The sequence below is a fragment of the Hoplias malabaricus genome, chromosome 10 (genome assembly GCF_029633855.1).
Source record: "Hoplias malabaricus isolate fHopMal1 chromosome 10, fHopMal1.hap1, whole genome shotgun sequence".
NCBI classification, from domain to species: domain Eukaryota; kingdom Metazoa; phylum Chordata; class Actinopteri; order Characiformes; family Erythrinidae; genus Hoplias; species Hoplias malabaricus.
In genome coordinates, this window is record NC_089809.1 from 34,851,406 (window position 1) to 34,864,884 (window position 13,479).

The 13,479-nt window shown below is 40.6% G+C and overlaps 1 protein-coding gene across 1 annotated transcript in view; it reads left to right on the top strand.

The window, feature by feature from the left end:
- Nucleotides 1-10,164, top strand: part of scn5lab (sodium channel, voltage gated, type V-like, alpha b) — a 173,653-nt gene extending 163,489 nt beyond the window's left edge. Inside the window, exons 21-27 of the mRNA XM_066682864.1 lie at nt 167-289; nt 2,429-2,701; nt 3,611-3,664; nt 3,888-4,029; nt 4,136-4,236; nt 5,480-5,750; nt 8,032-10,164. Coding sequence (XP_066538961.1) covers nt 167-289; nt 2,429-2,701; nt 3,611-3,664; nt 3,888-4,029; nt 4,136-4,236; nt 5,480-5,750; nt 8,032-9,260 — 2,193 coding nt within the window. The 3' untranslated portion in view covers nt 9,261-10,164. The remainder of the gene's footprint in view (nt 1-166; nt 290-2,428; nt 2,702-3,610; nt 3,665-3,887; nt 4,030-4,135; nt 4,237-5,479; nt 5,751-8,031) is intronic.
- Nucleotides 10,165-13,479: the final 3,315 nt, after the last annotated feature.

The window sequence follows — 13,479 nt, forward strand, 5'->3', positions numbered from 1 at the left end:
TCGATTATTTAACCTCTTCTGTTTTTACAACCACAGACCGAGCCACAGAGGCCTCTCCGTTTGCTTTCACAGGAAATGCTCAAGCCCTTTGCCCAGCAGGTTTTGTCAGCTCGCTAACACTGCATCTCTATCTTTTCTATCTCCTCCACTCTCTGTCCCCTTTTAGGTGTCTTTAGTAAGCCTCGTAGCCAACACACTAGGCTACTCTGACTTCGCTGCCATCAAATCACTTAGGACCCTCAGGGCTCTCAGGCCACTAAGAGCTCTATCCAGATTTGAAGGCATGAGGGTAAGAGTTTTTCCTCTCTTTCTCTCTCTGACACTTCTCTGTCAGCCGTAGCCATTTTCTCACTTTCAGTGAAGAGCAAGAGTTCAGTGCATTTTTGTTGAAAAACCAAAGGAATTTACTTCTACTTTTAGAAACAATTGCTGAAATTAAATTCTCCTCATTAAGCAGAGATAAAAATCAGCTCAGTGCTGATTCACTTCATTCACATTCATTTCCAAACGGTTAATATACCTACATCAACTAAATCAGCAAGGTCGTGTTAAAACAATGTTTTTCTCACCACATTAATACTTTTTAGTTAGTGTCATAACCTCTCTTCCAGATTCCAGCACAATCATCAGTAATATAATTGTAAAAGGCCTCTGTTTGTAAATGTCACTGTTCTTTGAGGTTTCAATCATCCTTGATTTATTTAATCCACAGTCGGACTAATCTGGAACTGAAACATCCTGCCAGTATTACCTTCTATAATTACTCTTTTTTAATTCATCAACATATTATTGCATATTACCATATTGTCCAATGCTATTAAAATGTCTGCTACTCTAGGATACAGAGCACTTTTAACTTTATAAGTGATAGCATTTATTAAACATTAATGCTGTTGATAATGACTTTTTTCTTCATTTCATTACAGTATTAAAAACAGTGAATTTGATATAACTTCTGCCCTTGTTTAGTAAAATCTGGGGTCGAGCCATTAAGCGACTGAAGGGGAAAACAATAAGAAAGATAAATATGATAAACAGCAGTGTGTATATGCTGTGAGGTATCATCAGTATCGTAGTAATTGAGTGTCAAGCACGGGCAGTTTGTTCACTGGAGGCTCTCTTTTCCTTTATTTTTTCACTCACAGAGTGTTTCATCACTCACAGAGCCAGTGTTAGAAGGTCATCCACCTTGTACTACCCAAAGTGGAGAAGCTTTCTGGGTTTTCTTTTAAATCTGAAAAACATGGGGTCATTCCTAATGATGCGTCTGTTTATTCAGCTCTAAATCACTAATAATCTGTAGTATGGAGCCCGTATCTGTTGAAAACCCACAGACTGAAGAGCAAATTGAATTCCAGTGCATTAGATTTGCATGCCGTGTGAGAGTGAGGCTGAGGGGAACGGAATTCCCCCTCAGTCGCTGTAAATCTGGCAAATACGATTAGACGTCACAGTGCTTTAACAGCTGCTGCCAGAGGCACACTGCTTTCTTTACATGGCTAAAGAAAGTGCAGCCTCATTCTCAGAAGATCAACTGGGTGGCAGATCCCATTGTGACAGTTTTCTTCATCTGACAATTTGGCTAAACTTGCACCACTTAGACACAGCAAACCAAACCTCCACACTTTCCGCAGCTTGTACATGAGATCTTAGTTATCTTTATTAAAAATGCAAAACTTCAAGAAGTCATTCATCTGAAGCCTGTTGGAATTAAAGTGCTCTTCTAGGAATGGCCTCCAGCTCTGTTGCGGTCAGACACTAATAAATGGCTCTATATTTGCCAGATTTCTCTGCTCACTTTGTGCTCTGATGCTCTGTCAGTCTCCTGTTGTTATTCTATAACGCCACCTGCCTAACAGCCAGTATTACAGTATTACCCCGAGCGCTATTAAGATGGTCCTATATATCCATTCACAACAGCTAAAAAAAAAAAAACATCTCACTGACAATGACTCATTTCTTTCTCTGTGCTGAAAGCTTTTAGTGTTTTGCTTGTTCAGTGTATTCCTCATATGGATACATAAGACCATCACAAAATGGATTCTTCCATCATACATACAATTTATTTGGCAGAAGAATCATAAATACAAATGAAACAGTAAATGTGCTGATGTAGAAGAATACATTTTCAGGCAAATATTTGGACACCATTGGTCAAATTAGAGATTTTTATGAAATTTAACAACAATTTAAGTTACAAAATGGGACCCAAACAAAAACCCACCATAACTTACCAATGCAGAAGTCGGTTGGGGTTAGTTACGGTGTGCAATGCAATGAGCAGAACATTTATTTTCATTTAAATAAATAAATAAATAAATAAATAATCAACAAAAGATGCTTTTTGACCAGCAGCGTCCAAATGTTGTTGGCATACGCCGGCAGATGTGCATCGTGTCTAATACCCATTTGTTTCCATGGGAATCAGGTGGTGGTGAACGCTCTGATCGGGGCCATCCCCTCCATAATGAACGTGCTGCTGGTGTGTCTAATTTTCTGGCTGATCTTCAGCATCATGGGAGTGAACCTGTTTGCTGGGAAGTTTGGACGCTGTATCAACCGCACTGGCTTCATCTACAATAGCACGCACATCAACAATAAAACCGATTGCCTGGCTATGAACAACTCGCAGTACTACTGGACCAAAGTAAAAGTCAACTTTGACAACGTGGGCGCAGGCTACCTGGCACTGCTTCAAGTGGTGTGTGACATTCTTTTTTCTTCCTAGCCCCTTTTTCTCACTCCCCTGACCAACTGCACACACACACAGAGCTCAGTATGAAACTTCTTTTCTTTCTGTTTCCTACTTTTCCCCACTGCCCACCTCTGCCTGTCCACGAGTACGAATCAATCAACAAGTCAGCGGAACTTTATTTTTAGCTGCCGCTGGGGCCATTATACAGAATTTTGTTCTCAGCGAGAGTGCATGCACTTCGTTCTTCATTTTAACTTAGTTGGTGCTGTAGCCTAGCAACAAGTCACTTAGCTCCTTTCCATCACCTTCTTCTGACTTCACTCAATACAAACCTTCCATTTGCATCTAGAAATAGTCAGTCCTCGACCATTCACAAAAGGCCTATAATTACTGATAACCAAGGCAAAAAAGGCAGACTGTAGTGATTTTTTTTTTGCTAATAAGTGCTTGCTTGGTTGGAAAGAGGGCTTCCCATTCTTTTTTATTCTTTCTGAATTCAGCAAATATACCCTTTTCCTAGGAAGTCTATATTTGTTCACCACTACCTCATTCACTCCCCATGGTTTAGTCATCAGAGTAAACAGTCAACACCTCATTAATAGGACAGTGGATATTAAGTTGAATATTAAAGAGACCCAGGACAGATTTGAAAGTTGCAGTTTCATCTTTAAAAGATGATAGCTAGGTTCTTGAATTGTTTGAGAAGACGAATGAATGAACGAGACTCTGAGCTTGTCCTAAGTATACAATCCTATAAAGTTAATAAATCTTCATAATAAAAAAGTGGAGTTGATCATATTAATAAGACCCAGATATTTCATTCATATATTCATTCTGTGTTCCATTTTCATGATTAAACAAATTCATGTGAAAAGCAGCAACTGATCTCAAGTCTGTGTTTATTTATTTGTTCAGGCGACGTTTAAAGGCTGGATGGAAATCATGTATGCAGCTGTGGATTCTCGAGCTGTAAGTGTGGAACTGTTTTGTAAATATTAGTTTACTGATATAGTCATTCTTTGACGGCTGGTAATAACCATTTTTACCATCTTGTTGTCTAATGAAAGCAGTGAGGCCAGGCTCAGTTACATCTCAACTGATCAGATAAAGAATATTTTTTAATGTAAACAGCTTTTGGAAAATTCTAATTTCATTTTCTAATAACAGCTTTCTCGTTTCTCTTTGGGAACAGGTGGAAGAGCAGCCAATTAAGGAGGTCAACCTGTATATGTACCTGTATTTTGTGATCTTCATCATCTTTGGATCATTCTTCACCCTAAACCTGTTCATTGGTGTCATCATTGACAACTTCAACCAACAGAAACGAAAGATGAGTATTAATACGCTAGATTTTTCTATGCTTCTCTGGGTCTGGGCACAGGTAAAGACTCTAACATTTTAAAACTTTGAATAATAACAGTCGAGTTACTCTTTACTTAGGTGGACAAGATATCTTCATGACTGAAGAACAGAAAAAATATTACAATGCTATGAAGAAACTTGGTTCGAAAAAACCTCAGAAGCCAATTCCTAGGCCTTTGGTGAGTAACAGTAACTAACCCTGACAGATGCACCTGGACCAGAAGAATATGGATTGTATGTTGTGATTCTTAGGTCTCTGTTTCACGTAGAGTTTCATGAGCAGTAAGTTTAGAGTGTAGAATAAGTTCAAACACACACACACACACACATCTCCAGCCATTAGCCATAAGATTAAAATAAACTTTCTACCCTCGTTTTCCACTTTATTAGTTTCATTGTCCATAAAGGAGCACCCTGTGGTTCTACATTTACAGACTGTAGCAGATTTGCTTCTCTGTGTACTTTGTTTGTCCCCTTTACCTTGTTCTTCTGTGGTCAGGACCACCTCAGAGTAGGTACGATTTGGGTGGTAGGTCATTCTCAGTGCTGAGGTGATAGTGATGTGGTGGTGGTGTGTTAGTGTATGTTGTTTTGGTCAGAGTGGATCAGACACAGCAGTGCTGCTGGAGTTTTTAAAAGGGATGGCATAAATGTCTTACGTTCAGTGTTTTATTCCAAGTCATTTTGAAGCAGTTTGCAGAGCAGATGTACAGTGGAACCTCTACCTATGAAATTGATCTGTTCCGTGAGGCGTTTCCTAAGTGGAAAAGTTTGTTTCTCAAGTCAATTTTCCCCATTTAAAATAATGGAAAAGCAATTAATGCGTTCCAGCCCCCACCCCGAAAGTCACCCTTCTGGCACTGATATGTGTTTACAACACTCTCAAATTAGTAAAAAAAAAATACATGTAGCATCACTAAAAATAAAAAAGAAATACAGTGGAAACAGTAATAAAAAAAGAAATAAAAATGTTTTAAGTGGTTACACATCGCTACCTTGAAGACGTGACGACTGGCTGGAGGAGTAACACAGGCACTGGCTGTATGACGGGAGGTGGGGGTTGGGTGGAATAACGGAGAGTAGGCGGTGAATGTGGGGAGACGAAGCGTAGATATGGCTTAACTTAGCACGAATTTCGATGTCTGCTATTTACACTAATGCTAAAGCTACAATTTGCTAATCTTAAAAGCTCACTCAAGTCTGGGCGCTGGGAGTCTCGCCTATTGGGGTCAGTGGCCATTTCCAGCCGTCGGCTCGGCGGAGGCTCGGGTTCGTTTCTAGAGTCATGGTTCGTTGGTGGAGGCAAAAAATATTCAAATGCCCGGTTCGTATCTTGGAAAGTTCGTTAGTATAGGCGTACGATAGTAGAGGTTTCACTGTATTCCTAAATGGAAGTGTAACACATAATTTTCTCTCATACAGAACTCAGTGCAAGGATTCTTCTTTGATCTGGTGTCGAAACAAGCCTTCGACATCATTATAATGCTGCTCATTCTCCTCAACATGGTGACCATGATGGTGGAGACAGACGAACAGTCTCCTCGCATGGAGGCCATCCTCTACAACATCAACCTGGCCTTCATCATCATCTTCACCACAGAGTGCATCATCAAGCTCATCGCCCTCCGCTGCTATTTCTTCACCATCAGCTGGAACATCTTTGACTTTGTGGTGGTCATTCTGTCCATTGTGGGTGAGTAAACAAGGGATGAGTGTTTGACACGTAGTGGAGGTACAGAACTGCCCTGGTCAGTACTGGTCTATTTAAAATGAGTTCTCCTCAAGCTAGAGAAAAAGGATTTCTGTAATCACACTGACCCACATCCATCGCAGTTACATGCTTTTGTTTATGCGCAAAAAGGCTGATTGCTAGATGCAGGTTGGTAAGTAAATGAAGTTAGATATAAATAATAATTTATATTGGGAGTATGCAGAGTAATCTGCTGAGGCTGTGTGGGGGGGTGTGTGCCTTTGTGGATTTAACACTATAAGGGAAAAAACTGGTGGTACATATTAAAAAATAAATAAAATAAAAAAAAAATTGTAAAAAACCTGTTACAGCCATTTTTGACTCAGTTTGTGTCTCGTTTTTTCTCATTACTTATTAAAGAGTCACAAAAAGAGCTGAAATTTTTGAATATTAGCAACAGAGTGGCACACAAAGCTCCAGTTCTACTAGCAGAAAATCATCACTTCACTTCAGCGACATGGACATAGGCATGGCCAAGACATCTGGCTGCAGAAGAGGCTTTCTTTTTTTGAGCCTGGTCACTGAGGGTCATTGAGTTCACTGTGGGTTCACCTTATACCACTAAGCACACACTAACCAAAATAAACAATGACGATGCAGAGATACTAGTGTTCGACAATTACACATGACAGTCTTTGCACACTCAAAGACAGAGCTCTTAATATAATTCATTTTGCTTGGTCGTATTAAATAACACTGTCTGTAGCACAGCTGCGGAAGCAAGGAATTCCCCAGGAGACTGGAAAACCTCTTCATTAGCCACATGGAGAAGATTTACAGTGAAGCCTATGTACCCTTGGCTTGACTTATCAAGGTCTAGCTTCAATGCAATTGTGCAGCACTATATCTAACAAGAAAGAGGCAGACCATGCTTAAGTAATAAGTCCAGGCCAGCTTTAAGCGTGGATGCTTCACATGTCCCTGATGAGGGAATGAACAAAGCCAAAGGGTTAGCAGCAGATGGAGTGACCATCCCTGAAAAAGGGGCGCCTCCGTTAAGGTGAAGGTAATTGCAGCAATCAATGCTGTCAGCTCAGGTGATTGGGCAGTGATTGAAGTCTGAGCATCTGACGGCAGTTAGCTCAGGAGCCAGAAGGCTGACGTATGGTTGTGTAGCCCAGTGCCTTCCTCGACTATATTTCAAGTGGGCAATACTGTGGGTCAAACTAAACACCTCCACCCACACTTAGTCTATGGAGAGAGCATCACAAATCAGAAAAGGCACAGTTTAACACTTGGGGGATGGTTAACTGTGTTAGCACCTTGTAAATCAGCAGCATCTTGACAGAGGGGATGGCGTGTTTGGCTACAGTCCGACAGTTTGAGTTGTTTATAATATGTTTGGGGTTTTATCTACAGACACGGCTGGAGCAACCAGTTTCAAAGTCATATCATTGCTGGCCAATTAAAAACATGAATAATTTTACAGGAGAAGGAACAAACCTCTTAACTTCCAATGGAAGTGAATGGTAAAATATTTGATTTCAAGTCATTTTGGAGCATTTCTATTGGTCCATTCATCATGAAATTCACACCATATGAAGGACAGCTGCTGTGTTCAACTGTAGCAAACTTTCATATGCGGTTCCTACATGGGATACACATCTGACACAGGTATGCCACAAGTATGTGAACGGGCCGGGTTGGATTTCATGCAATTTTCGTACAACAGAGAAAATGCTCAAGCTGTATCCCAAATAGCCACATACTCCCTACATAGTGCAATTCACAGATTGCTAAAATTACTACACCCAGAGAGGGCACTAGTTCAACAGCAGTTCAATCTGTGAGTTTTTATACACCCTACAATGTGCACTACATAGTGCAGAGGAATGCATTTGACATTCAGCCAACAGTTCGGTACAGCAGTAAAAGTAAACAAGCTGGCTTCTTGTCCTAATCGTGTAGTGTGCAAATTGTTTGCTTCACAAGCAGAATGTGATGCACATGGGAGCTACCAACCGGTCTCTTTTTCCAGTTTCCAGTTTATGAGTTGTCTCATGACAGAGATGATGTGCATAAATGTATCAGCATGCCATTTCAGGGATAGGTTCATTCACATTACAGACAAATACATGGTCATGGAACCATCAAGACGGCCAAATCCGATTGGAGCATGAAATCGGAATGGGTGAATGAGGCTTGTAGTGTGAACATAACCTAGCAATTTGTTTTATCACAGTTTGTGATATAACTGATTTCTTTCCTTTCTTTTTCCCTGCAGGCATCGTCCTTGCGGATATCATTGAGAAATATTTTGTTTCGCCCACCCTTTTCCGAGTGATCCGACTGGCCCGAATAGGACGTATCCTCCGCCTCATTCGAGGAGCCAAAGGAATCAGAACGTTACTCTTTGCCTTAATGATGTCTTTACCTGCACTGTTCAATATAGGTCTCCTGCTGTTCCTAGTCATGTTCATTTATGCCATTTTTGGCATGGCGAACTTCGCCTATGTGAAGAAACAAGGGGGGATCGATGACATGTTCAACTTTGAGACGTTCGGCAACAGCATGATTTGCCTTTTCCAGATCACAACGTCAGCCGGCTGGGATAGTCTGCTCAGTCCCATTCTAAACAATTCCCCTGAGGAGTGTGACCCCAACATCCCACATACCGGCACAAACGCTCGGGGCAACTGTGGGAACCCTTCGGTGGGCATCACCTTCTTTGTGACTTACATCATCATTTCCTTTCTCATTGTGGTGAACATGTACATTGCCATTATCTTGGAGAACTTCAGCGTGGCCACAGAAGAGAGCACTGAGCCGCTGAGCGAGGATGATTTCGAGATGTTCTATGAGGTTTGGGAAAAGTTCGACCCTGAGGCCACGCAGTTCATCGAGTACGCCAAGCTTTCGGATTTTGCTGATACACTGTCAGAGCCACTGCGTATCGCTAAGCCCAACAAAATCAAGCTGATCTCCATGGACCTGCCCATGGTGAGCGGTGACAAGATTCACTGCCTGGACATCTTGTTCGCCTTCACCAAGCGGGTACTGGGCGAGTCGGGAGAAATGGACGCTCTTAAGCAGCAGATGGAGGAGAAGTTCATGAAGGCGAACCCATCCAAAATCTCCTACGAGCCCATTACCACGACACTACGGCGTAAGCAAGAGGAGGTATCAGCCGTGGTTATACAGAGATCCTACAGGAGGCACCTAGTCCGGAGACAGCTGAAACAAGCCTCGTTTCTGTATCGACAGATCAACTCAGAGGGAGCTGCCAAAGAGGACAGCAGTCCACCAGAGAAGGAAGGACTCATAGCTTCCCTGATGAAGGAGAATTATGGACCTGAGACAGAGGACCTGTCCTCCACCTCCTCACCACCGTCATACGACAGCGTGACGAGAGCCACTAGTGAACTTTTCCAAGCTCTAATACCCGAGCGCAGGAACAGTGACCTGAGTGAACCTTACCCCGAACCCGACAGAGACCGCGAGACGTTTCTGTAACGTTAAATACGAAACGTTCTCAGACTTTAATCTTTTTTTTTTCTTTTCTTTTGTTTACAGAATGTAACATAGCTCAAATACACAAAACTCAGTCTTTGCACGTGCAACACACGGCACCAGGACTGCAAGGTTTTTGTAGGACAAGTTGATGTTTTTAATTCTCCTGTGGTTCACGTTTTGTTTGAATATACGAGGGGGAAGTGTAAAATCACGTAGACAGCTCACATCAACTTTTGCTTCACAGTTTATATGCATGAGCGAGATTCTGCAGTGGTCCCTGCAGTTATATCACAGATGTAATAATCATATGTTAGACTGAAAGAAATACACTTATCAACATTTACAAAGTATGCCTGGCCATCTGAATTCATTAAAAGGTCTTACTTAAATTGGTGTGATTTACTTCTGAAAATAGATTTCACGTTAACGTAGAAGAGGCAAGAGTATGACCGTAGTGGTATATAGCTTTGTTAATGTTATCAGTCTATCATATTTTTAAACAAATTTTTTAAACAGCCGAAGTATGAAAATTACCTCTGTCCAGGTCGACTCACTAGCGATGAGAACGGGAGCAGGAGGATTGGTGGGAATTATTCACTTTCTTTAACTGAATTTCTTCAATTTACTTTTTTTTTTGGTCCCTATTTATATGAAGCAGTCTATCATGGACAGTCTGGTCAGGCTACAGGACACTGTAATCACGACCAGTAAAGACAATCAGATCATGACTCAGCAACAGTCTCTTATGTATAAAATCTGTATTCATCAACGGCTACCAAAAGACTGCACACACTTCTTCTTTTAAACGCATCAAACATGCTACACATTCAAACATTTCACAGATTTCTTTTCAATTGTGATGCATTTCTTTTGCATGTTGGAATTGTACATTTAGACATGTAATGACCACTTTCTTTGTACGGCTGAAAAAACTTATGTTGCACATACTGTGTTCAGCAATAATTTGCTATGTTTTAGGTGAAATTAGAACATTGATTTCAATGTATATTTAAAACTGAAAATGTGTAATTTCTATGTTGGGCCTCATCTCTAAGGGGAACTTCTTGCTGTCTCCATAGCTTGTACTTTATTATCGAAACATCGCAGCACGTTATTATTATTTTGTTTTGTATCTCTGACTCATTAAGAGATTAAACCACTCGAGTATGTTTTTCAGGTCAGGTTAGCAGGTTTGTTGAAGGGCTGTTTTTGTAGCAATAGACCCCAACTGTGCCTGGTAGAAACTTAAATCCTCTTTTCCCCCTCATCACTGCAACAGACCATCATCATCAGAAGGCACAGAAAAACTGTCTAATGCTTGATGGCTATGTTAGTTAGCACTGGTACCAGTGAACTCAGTTTCAGTGTGGTGGGCAATGATGTTCAGTCCCTTTTGCTTGAGTTTTGATCGCTTCCACCAGTTCAGATGTGTAATACAAGCAACCCTCCTGCATTAAACGGCAGGAAAAATGCTGCAAATATCTGCCTCTACGACTTCTACAACAAATGTAATAAAGGCACATGTGGATGTTTCATCACAGGGACATCATTTACAAATCTGATCAGTACTGATTCATGTTCAAATACACTTTTATAAAAGAGAATCTAGTGAACTGTGGTACTGTGCACTTGTGGCTTTTCTTTATTATTATTATTACTACGACCAGTCAAAGGGCCATTAGGAGAAGTATGTCCTTTCTCAGCCTCTTTGTCTCGATTACAGCTTCCATCCATTTTTTTTTTTAGCCTTTCCCCTTTTACTCGTTCAGTTTTGATTCTCAAACCTAATCTCCACAGAAATTGATACTGAATGCTTGTTTTGGCTGGAAATTAAAACAATGTTCATCACTGGTGTTTGCACAGTACTGTGTATGTCTTCAAGAAAATGTCACAGAATCTGAAATCATTCCTAAATGAGCTGATGTAATCTTTGGTAAACAACATCCTTTTTACAAGAATGACATACAGCTGTGACAGCATGAATTTAGAAAAGCGCCACCTGCCAAACGGCCGGGGTTTCTCTCCTCAAATTGAAAAATAACTTAAAGACATTCGTGGGGATTGCTTGCATTACATTTTTAAATGTGTATGTTTTAGGCCAGATATGGAATGAGATGGAACTGTATCTATCCACTGCAACGAATAGATGTTAATAGAGGAAACATGGTTTCACAACCTGGGCTAAAGGCATTTTACGGTTTTAAACCTTTGGAATAAACGTGTTTGTGGGGTGGGTTTTGTAGTGGGATGCTGTCGGTCCTGCTGTAAGCCCTTGTTGTGTTCAGACCTGTATTCCACTGCATACGGTGTTACACACGAGCAGATGCGAAAGCATCGTCTTGTTTTTTTTGTCTCCATTTTGAATCTAAAAACAAAAACAATAGCAACTGGAATGCTTGTGATGAGCTGCCTTTGGTGAAATTACTTTTGCACAGGAGAGGAGCCATATATTACACAGTAAAAAAAGTCTTGTGTTTGACTGTAAAATGTGTGTGTTAATCTGCTGAGTGCCTGTAAGTTAGTGTGTGTGCGCGCTCGTGCACATTCTTCACCATGCCATGCAGTGCTGCTTCTGTGTCGGGGGACGAGGCCGAGGCCGTTGCTGTTAGCTGCTTGATGTAATAACTGCAGATGGGTTCTATGTGGTGGAAGCAGAGCAGATTTGGTTTGACGTTGGGAGAGGGGGATATAAGGACCCCTCCTATAGAGTGCTTAGCATCTCTCTCGACCTGCTTACAAAACCAAAGACTCTAGTCCAATTACTTTGGGGAGAAGAGAGAGAGAGGAGTATTTGGACACTAACACATAGGCATAAAAAACATACAGCTTAACTCCACACCTCTGTCATAGGCACTAAACTCCTAACCATGGACAATGACAAGGTCAGCTTCAGAAAAGGTTTATAATGTAACTGTTGGTTTCATTTTCCAAGTCCATTCACATCTGTGTGCGAGTGTTTTCACTGAAGTTCATCTACAGTAGGAGCAGTGTAAAGTCGGCCTGATGGTGGTCTTGCAAGAAATCTGCGGTATCTGGATAATGACAATAATCCCCCGACCCCCTCAGCACATGATGTTCATAGAATGTACCAAAAAAACTCTGTCCACATTCTTTATTTTTGCCTTGATATCCCAAACTATTGATGGATAGGAGTTCACACAGGTGTGTATTCTACCACCCGCAAAATTGAAGCACAGGGACACTTTTCTATCTACTGTATGTTTTCAAACGCTAACTGTTTGTGCAATACAAGAGCAGATACAGGAACTAAAAGGCATATTTTGTGTATGCTTTGCATATATGATGTACAAATAAATATCCATTATCTGGAAGCAGGTGTATTTTATAAAACAAAAATGTAGGATTTGCTATATTTCCTTGCTGTTTTTGTTTTTTTTTTTTAAAGAATTTTTTCTATGAAACTTCAACGAGCAAATTCTTGGGAGATTTCTGCTGCCAGTTAAGGGTGCAAAAAAATGTAAAAAAATAAATAAATAAATAAAAAGCCAGTCTGATGAAGCTGATCAAGGAACTGATTGAGGATCAGACTCCAAAAAAATTACAAAATGTCAGCTGTTAGTCAGTGGAGTTGACCAAACAAGGCCAGAGTTACACACACACACACACACACACACACACACACACACACACACACACACGAGTGTCCTTGAGGCTAGAAGATGATGAGGCATCAGACATTTGCCCCTTTAATCATTTTGTGCCTGTTTATTTATTTACTTATTTATTTTTTACACTGTTCGGATGTTGCATGCTGCAATGTGACAGTTTTTTTTTTGTTTGTTTTTTGTTTGTTCTTTTTCCCAAGCAAGGTTTCACATTTGTAAATCTCAACTGTGCAAACCTCCCTTTTTTTGGATTGTTAGTCTGAAATAAAAAGAAATGCAAAGGAGATATTGATATGGTCCGCTGGAGTCCTCGCGCCGTCGGGACGTATTCACACAATGGGTTGGAGTTTGTGGAACATGCACAAGAGAAATCCATGTTTTTGGAAAAGCACTGTTGCCAATTAGAACATGTATATCTATAGTAAAATAAACAATAGGATTCAATTCCTTTGTGATCATGTCTCATTTGAATGATTTATCCACCAGCATTTGCCACTTGATAGTTAACGTTGAGTAGAGTTTCTTCACTTACAGCCTTTACCTTTTTTAATGTAACAGAAGCCTTGATGCTTAAATCATTAACGTTGAGAATA